General features: G+C 37.6%; 1 protein-coding gene across 3 annotated transcripts; it reads right to left on the reverse strand.

The window, feature by feature from the left end:
- Nucleotides 1–4657: 4657 nt before the first annotated feature.
- Nucleotides 4658–10029, reverse strand: LOC113233987 (membrane-associated protein Hem). 3 transcript variants are annotated; one of them, XM_026469216.1, is made up of 3 exons: nt 9851–10029; nt 6132–9525; nt 4658–5442 (listed from the first exon to the last, which is right to left on the reverse strand). In XM_026469216.1, exon 2 carries the CDS (start codon nt 9518–9520, stop codon nt 6143–6145), a length of 3378 nt encoding a protein of 1125 aa, XP_026325001.1. In that variant the 5' UTR covers nt 9521–9525; nt 9851–10029; the 3' UTR covers nt 4658–5442; nt 6132–6142. The 3 variants fall into 3 exon arrangements, with proteins under 3 accessions (XP_026325001.1, XP_026325002.1, XP_026325000.1); XM_026469217.1 differs by lacking the exon at nt 4658–5442 and having other exon boundaries at nt 5892–9525; nt 9865–10029; XM_026469215.1 differs by lacking the exon at nt 4658–5442 and having other exon boundaries at nt 5892–9525.
- Between the last annotated feature and the right edge of the window lie 309 nt (nt 10030–10338).

Consider the following 10338-nt stretch of genomic DNA (forward strand, 5'->3'; position numbering starts at 1 on the left):
AGGTATTCGGCCGAAAAGTAATTCAATGTTCGATATTCGGCCGAATAACAAAAACAAGCCAAATACCGAATTTTCATTGCAACTCTATTGTCTGTCTTTTTTTAAGATGGAGTAAAATGACATTTGTAGGGTTGCCAGTTTTCATAAAATTTTAAATATTTATGTAGTTGTTGTCGATAGTTTTATCGATAGATTGTAAAAGATAAAATTTTGCCAAAAATGACTTATATGTGAATGTTACGACGTTGTAATGATTACTAATTGCGTTATTGCCTTTTTTATTCTTATTTTGACAGTTGGTCTATTAGTATCGAGATCAATTTTATTCATATACATTTTGACAAGAATAGCCGGATTTGATTAACTATATGGAATTAAAATGAAACATGGCATTTTAAAATATGGCCCCTCTTCGAATTTTTTATAAACATAGTTTTAGAACTATGTTTATAAAAAATTATAAGTTTCGAATAAAATTCGAATGTTAGATACATTATATGTATGTATGAACTTACAAAAATTGACAATTCAAATGGACTTGTGCTCAGTAATTGGATGAATGGTCGAGGATGATTCAAATGAAACAAATTCGGTTATTTGTTCCTTAAGCATGACCACTATTCATTCGATAGTCGATATAATATTTATCGACTGCAATCACTAGCTGCTCGCAAGTAGGCATCACTGTTGTGCAATGAATTGTCATTATATCCTGTTTTAAAAAGATACTATAATATGAATACGTAATTACAATAATGTTAATATTGTTGACAGCATCAGCGCCACCCCCAGGCCCGAGCGGCCGGCGAGGCGAACCGTACGCCAACGCGTACCCGCAGTCGTACGAAATGCGGCCCGCGCAAAAGGTCTGACAGTACGAATACGGCGGCGGCAGTGCCGCGGCTCCTGCGGCGGTACCACCCGACGGCGCTCAGTTGGAACTCGTCGCCCTGGCGCCGGGCGTGCCGCTGCTGTTGGGCTACGTGTACCGCACGCCGCACAACGCCGCCGGGGGTGCCGGCGGGGAACAAAAAGTGACTGTGGCTTCGCAAACCACCATCACGCTCCACTCGCCCGAAGCCCTCACGGTCACCCAGCCGCGCAACCGCAAGCCCACATAGTCCCCCTCGAAGATCTTTTGCTCAGTCAATACCTCCCTGATCTGACGCGGCAAGGTGGCCGATTGTATACCCAAATTACATCGGATTTACCTATAAACGTGACACAGTACCTGGTAAGTTGTCATCGGAATTTGGTTTAATACTCCCGATCCGATTTTGGTACACAAACGGTTTATCTCGTGTCTACCGAACACTGGCATCGTCGGTCGTGTAGTTTTAGTTGTCCTTTTCTTTTGTACATTCAAAGTTATTCGGAGGTGTGACGAGAGCGATTGACGTGATATTAAGTCACATTAATGTACATATTGCATCGGTATCAACGTGTGTTGAACTCTCGTGATAAATAAAAAATTGAAAAGGGAGCTCGATTTATTCTCAAAAATTTATTCTCACATTTTATTGTCAAAAACATGATGATTTCCTTTGTTAATTCGTAAGAAATAATAAATTATTTGCTCAATAACGTGAAATGCTATTCGTTTTAATAAATTACCCGAGCTCAAATTTATTCGATCAGCAATCGACGTGGTGTTAGTTAGTTTTATGTAACTTTGTCACCAGTGATACATTTTGAATGTCCAGACGCAAAGTTGTAAAGTCGCTCTTGCAATAAAACATTTATGTATATTTTTGTATATAAATGAAGAGTATACAAAACGATGTAAAAATATCATACGAGTATAGTAAACTCATACCAATAGTAGTGTAACGTAAAATACATTTAACTGCATTGTTTTACTGGAATCTCTAATTGTAATTTTATATGAAATTATTTTATCGTATTATATTGTAAGCGGAATTGTCGAGGTGCCATTATACAGTTTATTATTCCTTTTGTAACCTTCTTCTTACATTTTGAAGAATGTTCTTCGCGTGCGGTCACATATAAATGGGCTCAAGTCGTTTCAAAATTTGCATTTAGTCTTCCCACGAAGAAGAAAGTACTATTACATTCGTTTAATTTTATTTAATAAGTAGAGTATTAAAATTAACAGTATTGCCAAATGATCAAAGTTATTAGACTGAAAACTTCTCAAAGGCACACATTTGACGTGTGTTTATCAAATACGGCTCAAGATGACTGTATGGCAATTCAAATTGAAGGATCACCATCTGTTCTTAACTATTCAATATTTTTCGAAGTTATATTTTGTATGTGATTTCGTATACACGCACATATCCCATACAAAACATTGAAAACAGGCACAGTTTGTCCCGGGTTGCTATGTGTTAGTGTTCCTTCGATGCGAATTCAGCCTGTAACCTCTATTATTTCCTGGTAAACAAGTTGCATATCACATTACCCTCGGTTAATGTACCTATTTTGTTGTATGACTCGGTTGATCTCTTTGATAAGTAATGAGATTTTATTATCAATTACTACGTAGATGTTACTTTCCGTCGTGCAAGCCAAAGAGCATGATGTATTTTTATGATTTTCTATTTTACATTATAATGTTAAGGATCAGTCTTTATGGGCTTTATTATATCCAGCGACGGAGCTGCGGCCAGTTGTCTTTTTAACCGACTTCAAAAAAAGGAGGCGGTTCAATTCACTGTATTTTTTTTGAAGACAATATTCCTCTAAGAGTGGTAAACTAGGAGGTGAATCCGGTTTCGGGCACTTTCCAAAGTAAGAAGTAACCGACTGTTTGCTTTTTAGTTTCAGTTTGTATACAATATAAGCTAATTTTGAAGTCGGTTCCTGTTTTTTTTAATAAAGATTACTTTTCTCATATCTCTTGAAAATATGTAAGAACGAGAAGAATTGCCGCCGCTAGATGATCCCTGAATATAATCGAGCTCTATAAGTATACCATGTTAATGCCATTTTATTAGTGAATGTCGAAACAATACAATCGTTTTCGCAATTGTAATATATTACTGTATATTTGTATGTAAACTGAGAAGTACTGTTTCCCATGTAGAGTGACTTGACCAATCGTGTATTTAGATGGAAAACGTATCTCCATCGCAGTAGTACTCAATGGCATTATTTCTCCTAAGTATAAGCTAGATTACCGTAATAGAATATTTAAATGACAATGTGAATATTTTTAATTAAAACAAAATGAATGTTACAACATGTGATTTCAAAATAATAAAAAAACAATAAATTTTACATGGAATTTGTTGACTTTATTCTGTCCCATCTCTATTTTGAAGATCTCGGTGGCCCAGCGGTTAGTACAGTGGGCGTTAGACGACGCCGACGCTAGCCCACTAGCGCCAGAGTGGTGCAATCAATACTCTGTAGTGTAGGCACTAGAGGGCGCCACACTTAGATTACATACGCTTATATTTTCCCAGTAGCGATCGGAAATTCGGACGCAAATGATGCCATCCGTTTACTTCAATTGCGCCGCGAGCTTCACAGGCTCTTTGGAAGCGTCGCTAGCGGAGCCACCTTAAGGAGATTTTCCACTGGCGAAGGGAGACGAAACGAGAATTGAAATCTCGCCAGCCTATTTCCACCAAAAATTAGCATTAATATCTCGCGCGAGCCATCACGGTTTCGCGCTTTGATTGTGGATAGTGAGGATTCAGCGCTGTTGTTCACCTAGTGATAAATACGGAGCTGAAGTAGCATGATATGTTAACGGAAGAAGAATCAGATGAATCTTTTAAATCTCAAACCGTACATACCCTACAAAACCGTACATACCCCGCGATTGATATTAGTAGTCATCGCGAGACCGTGCGGGCACTCGCGAGAAATCGTGTTTCCGTTGCAGAGTATAATACTCTATGTAGACAGCAATACGGTTAAATTTTACATCAACAAATATTTCAATTCTCACCGCGCCCATCCTCGTCAATTCAGACCATTTCTACCTAGTCGCTTAACACCAGGCGCAAGATTTGTTCATCCTGTCACTTGATATAATAAAAGAAAGAGGTCCCGAGTTCTACCCTGAAGTGACTTACTTGTTAAACTTACTTTATTAAATAGTTGGCTATGATCTTGGCATTGTAGACATTGTCCATGGAGCTTATTGCGTTGCTACGATCCTAATAGCAAAGAGATAGTTTGAAACCAGGAAATCGGTGTGGTTATCTGGCACATTAGGGTGCGTACAGACCTGACAAATGCGCCGCAAGTGCTCCTATTTGCGAAAGGCTCACGAGCTGTAGGGCTAGCACGACATGATGCGACTTACGCGAGAGCGACATAAAGCGCGAGATACTGCTATTCTCGCTTAGAGTCTCTCGTATAGATCCCGCGCTTTAAGTCACTATCGCGCAAGTCTACTAGCCCTACTGCACACGTGCATTACGTATGCACGGTCTGTTCGCGCGCGCATGCGCAACGCACATGCACAGCGTTCGCGGCTCATTCTTCGCCAGATCTGTACCCACGCTACACTTGGATTTTTGTTTTTATTTAATTTTTTTATTCAACTTTATTGAATAAATTTATTTATTTATCTTTTATAGAGTGATTATTCAGGAATGGCAAAACTTTCTATTTCTTTTAAATTTTCTTCCATACCTTTCCAAGATGTGTTCGTAATTAAACATGTGTGTATATATGGAATATTTTATTGGGGAGTAATATATTTTAATTATACAAGGTACAAAAGGTATAGCAAAATTACAATAATAATTGAGATAATGAAGAATAAATTAAAGTTATTGATTATCGATTCAATGTCTTTTGCTTCATTTGGGTTTGTATTATTACGATTACAGCAAAAACAAGATTTCATGTAAATACATACTGAACTACATAGGTGCATAATGTTTCTTATAGTGACGTGTGGACTTTTTATACACATTTTTTCACAAGCTATACAATAGATGCAAAATATTAAAAAAAAAACTGTTTCAGCCTCAAGATTTTTCAAGGAATGATTCAATGTCAAATACGTTTGTGAGAATTTGCCTCTTTTTGCTATTGTAGAAACAGTGTGCCGGTAGATTCAATTTTTTAACGTTACATAATGAAAAAAATAGCCTACATTCTAATTCAATTCCATCGTAATGCAAACTGTCTAAAATCAGTTACTTTAACAGCAAAAATTTCATTTATCTCAGGCGGCACTTACTCTACAGACTCGTAAACAATACATTACTTCCTACAACTAAGATAAAACTCTGATTATGTAACAAAGGTACATAATAGTAAATAAAACCTTAAAGCAGCTTTTTTTAACATTAAAATGCATAAAAATTGTGGATAACGAAAGGAATATTTTGCCAGTCTCATTAAAGCCTGTGTTTAGTGGAATAGTTGCTATATTGACGGTTATTTGCAGAAAGGGCGTCAGCACCGTTTCGAAAAATATTTCTAGGGAACATGTTTTATGCTTTAAAATATTTACGTCATGTTTTAAATTATGTTTATTAAAAATTTTATTTTAAAACAGGACGTAAATATTTTAAAACATAGCGCTACGGCAAAAAACAAAAAACAAAACACAGATTGTTATAATTATAATACAAAGATCGAACGCTCAGCAAAAACACTCAGAAAAAAATCCTTCGATCCGGTCGGATTCGAACCGACGTCTTCTTGCATACCGTGCCAGACGCTATACCAACTAAGCCATGGAACGAACCAACGGACCTCAGCAATTTTTCTATGTGCTTGCGTCGTGTCTTTGTACTTGGTCTTTCAACGACTTTTTAGAAAACACAGATTCTTAAGAAAACTCGTAGGGCCTGCTGGTTAGTTTCGTGGCTTAGTTGGCATAGCGTCTGGCACGATTTGCTAGAAGACGTTGGTAGGAATTCAGCTTGATCGAAGGATTTTTTCTAATTGTTCGGCCTTTGCATTAATAATTATTTTAAAACAGTTGTGAAAACCTAAAATATGCTCCCCTGAAAAATGTTTCGAAATGGCGCTTACGCCCGTACTTCAAACCACCGACGAAATTCAGCTTACAAATCTTGTACTGCAATTTAAAAAATCGTTACCGAAAGTGCGTTGAAACTTCCAAATCGATACAAGTCTTACAAAATCCTTGTTATTTTGTTCCTATATCTACGTCTTTATCAATACTATATTTACGAAATAATTAAGAATGCAACAACAGTTGCTCTTGCTTATGAACTTCGTGATAAGCATTACGTATTAGTACATACGGAAAGCATGACTCCAGTAGATCCATTGTCAAAAACGGTGATTCTTGAACAATCAAATCTAGCAGCAAATATACAGACTCCCGATTTTTTATAGCTTCTTTATCAGTCTCTTGTCCAAGGCGTAATAGAGAAGATGAAGCAAGAGCTAGAAATTCCTTCATACGGTCCTCTATATCGCCCTGACCACAAATCGTAAACAAAGCTCCAAAAATATGATTTATAGCAGCTGCCATACAGTGAATATTGTTGGTATGCGCTTCCAATGATGGTTTGTAAAAAGATGATTCGTTTCTGGCTAATCTTGGTAGGGACACTGCCACAAACACCATTAGTAAACAAACGATAAGATGCTCCTCTTCCTCTTGATCGGCTTTGTGTTGGCGTAACGCCGTCGCCAAAGTAGGTTCTACTTTGCAAGGTAAGCCTGCTGCAGAACACATCTCTGATATGACCCGCATTGGGTCTCCACTCGGCAATTGCTGCTGGAAATCCTTGATCGAACTGATCAAGAAGGGAATTCTGCGCTCCAAAACGTCAAGTAAAGATTCCTGAGCTATTTGACGGAAATTCAAAATAACGCCAATTATCGTCATTCTAAGCAGCACGTTATCCACATTTGTCAATCTTTTAAACTGTTCTCTCATTATTTCTGGTTTATCAAAGTTTGTTCTTAACATTTGAAGTACTTCTTTGTTTTGAATCACTAACTTTTTCAATTCCTGCACTTGGCTGGCAGCATGCCACATCAACGTTTCGCAGAGTAATTTCATGCCGTAAGGACCAATTAATTCAGCAAGAGCCCTGAGTTCATTAATGTCAGAGTACTCCTCGGCATTGAAAGGTATAGTGCCCTCTGCAGACAGGGTCACAAAAGCTTTTTGGTTCATTGAGTAGCAAATGCTACCAGTACTCACTCTTCTGAGTAAAATTTCAGAATACCATTGTGTGTAAAGTGATGCAATAGTTTTTTCACCATGGCTGTCCATATTTTGTGTCTGTTGTAGAAGACAATTGTTGAAAACCCTTGTTATATCAATGTGTACGTAATTTTCAACACTTTGTAATACATTCATATATGCTCGTACACTTACTAACAGTTCTGAGGGCTTCGCAATTTCGCTAGTATCCTGATTAAACATGACCATGCCAACCAATGCTTTAGAGAACCTGGTCTCTAGGTGTTGATGCAAGTATTCTCGAGGGGCAAATGTGTATTCCCAGACATTGACTGTAGTACAATAGTTGATGGCATAGCAAAGTTCTGTTAGAGCCATATGCAATTTATCCATTGTAGTTAACTCTTCTCTGGTTTTTCTGTAACTTTCGGCGCCAGGCTTTACAATCTCTATTGTGTTTTTCTTGTTTTTATCTTTTTTCTTCCTGTTTGCTAGGTGAGCGATTGTTTGCGCACAATGCTTTGGCAGTAACTTGTCGCTCATGGTGCATTGTTCATCACAAATAGTTGTGATTATATTTTTGGCTTCCTTTGCCATTTCGTCCAAGAAAATATTGACAACAGATAGACTTCTTTCCCTGATGTGGTGCCTTTCTTCTGGGCACAATTCATGAGTGCAGTTTTGGAAGTGACTGCAAATTAGCGGGAATGCAATGATGTAACGGTTCTGAGCTGGGAATTCCAAACACATATGAAACTGGCTTTCAAATATCTTACTGTAAAAACAGAACAGAGACAGATCAGATGTTTCCACCATTATTTCATCAAGATTGTCAACCATCTTTGTGTGAAAAACCATCTTATCAATAAACTGTGCTAATTCTCTTTGATCTCCCAGATTCAAAGGCATTTTTGCAACAGATGTGTAAGACTGCAATCTGAACCAATCCAAACGAAAGGCACGAAAATCAAATATTTCATTGTCCTCAACTTGCTTCACATTCAAATTAGCAGCGGTATTGCACAACGAGGATAGTATAATACTTTCATCCTCAGGACAAACCTGCAAGTTCTGTATCATCAGATTAAGAGCAACAGCATCAAATCCAGATAAGTATTGAACATAATATCTTTGCATGACTTGGCTGTACTTGCGAACCAAAGCCCTTAACTCCTCCATATGGAACAAAAGTTCAGGCAGTTGTCTATCAACCAAATCTTCAGTTGATTTGCCTTTAACTTTTTGTGGAGGATTGTCATTATGACGTAACAGCCAAAACACTTCATCTCTTGCATAACACAGACCAATAAAAATCAACAAAGCCTTTGGCCCTAGCAGCCCTGGTTGGTCAGTCAATATAAGACCCAGTTCTTTTAAAGCTGTTCTTAAAAATTTTCGCCTTTCTCTGTGTTTGTATCCTGCCTTTTGAACAGCTTGGTGATAGCAATCTTTCACTTCTGATATTTTCTTTCCATAGCCCTTGAAGCCATCAAAGAAACTTTGTATGTAGGAGTGAATATAAATCACTTCATCACGAAAGAGTGCCAACACCCATCCTGACTGGAGAGCACTGACCCACATTTTGTTGGCATGTTCTTGTTGAAGCATTGGATGGCACACAGCAAAACCAAGTATTACATATCTCTCCAGTGACTCTAGAGACAAGTATTCACAAGACATGGTGTTGGTTTCAGATGGTTTTAGAAGCTGCTGTGGGTTACTCACCAAGCTGAGTTTCTGCTCTGATCTCCAGTGCTCTGCTGTTAGGTTCCTTGCTGGGTATACATGCCACAGTGAATTAAGTGCTGTCTGTAGTACTTTTTCATGTAGCACAAATTCTTCAGAAAGCTTTTTCAGGGGCGCATCATAATCTACTATCATTTGTCCCAAGCGAGGAAAGCTGGGATCAATTTGGTTGTGAACCAATTCATGTGCCGCATTGAAAAGACCCAGGACAGCTTTACGATCTTCAACTCTAGACAGTAATATCATAAGGGCAATATAAGTTGTCACTAAGTCCAAGTAATTCTTAGTCAACTCAAAGTTCAAGGTCAAGTCCAACGTTATGTGACATCCATCCATGATATTAAGGAGTTCGCATACATTGTCCTTGAAGTCGAGGAGATCTACAAATGTGTAGTAATATAATGACAGTGATTTAATAATTTCATTACGTATGTTTGTAATTGCCTGAAGCCCTTTTACATCAAAGTTAGGGAATCTTCTTACGATGTGCTTTATGGAGGACTCCAGGGTCTTGTCTGAGAGGAAAGCTGGTTTGGACTTAGCGTCTCCACAAGCTTTCTTGATGTTGTAGATTCTGGTGAGCATGCCGATGCCGCGGTCGTTTAAAATGATGAGTTTCTCAGCCAGCTTATGCTGGCTGACGTGCACTGATCTTGACATAGTTGACATGATCTCTGAAAATAAGAGTGTATATATAAAAATGCTATATACGACTTCATATATACGTTTAAATAGAGTTACTAACAAAGCTATCATCAACCAACAGGTATATTAAATTGATGAGTCAATTCTCTCTCCCGGTGTGATACTTCCGCTTAGCGTTGGTTCTATACTTATATATATGCTACTTCCTCAACGCCTACACAAGACAACAAAGCTACAATTGACTAATTTGTTTACTACTAGTAATGTTACTATAAGTATCATCAAAAATTTATGAAAATAACATTGTAAACAGAAATGAACCAACATTAGTTACTCAAAAATACATTAAAATACCTTTGGAGTTATACCAGTTTTCTCACACCAAAATTACTTTAACGTTGATTTGTCATGTTATTGTTGGAGGCACGTAACGAAACACTTATAACAATGCAAAAAATATACACAAATTGATTGTTACAATTTTATCACAAGTGTAGAAAACGGATGGGAGTGCCAGCCAAGGTAGGTATGAATGACCGAATGAAATGAACTTATGTTTAATGTATACTCACTCTTCGAAAATTTAATGCACTCTGTGGAATGAATGAACAAATTATGACGAATTACGATGATCGAATGAAGTTAAAATGAATATATAGGGCGGATAGAGATGCGTACTTAATTTATCTCGAGTAAATGAAGTAACGAAATTCATACTGTCTATTTTCGAAAGGTTTCTGCAGTTATATAAAAAACACAAACTGACTACGAAGTCTCGACTTCTAAAGGCCCATTTAGATGGAGAGAGTTTCTCGCACGCTTCGTGACGAAAACTCGTACGC

This window comes from Hyposmocoma kahamanoa, unplaced genomic scaffold (assembly GCF_003589595.1).
Source record: "Hyposmocoma kahamanoa isolate Upper Pololo Valley unplaced genomic scaffold, ASM358959v1 80154, whole genome shotgun sequence".
Classification (NCBI taxonomy): domain Eukaryota; kingdom Metazoa; phylum Arthropoda; class Insecta; order Lepidoptera; family Cosmopterigidae; genus Hyposmocoma; species Hyposmocoma kahamanoa.

Bases quoted from the DNA above. Each gene is read 5' to 3' on its own strand.
- LOC113233987 (XM_026469216.1), bottom strand. From the start codon at position 9,520: ATGTCAACTATGTCAAGATCAGTGCACGTCAGCCAGCATAAGCTGGCT.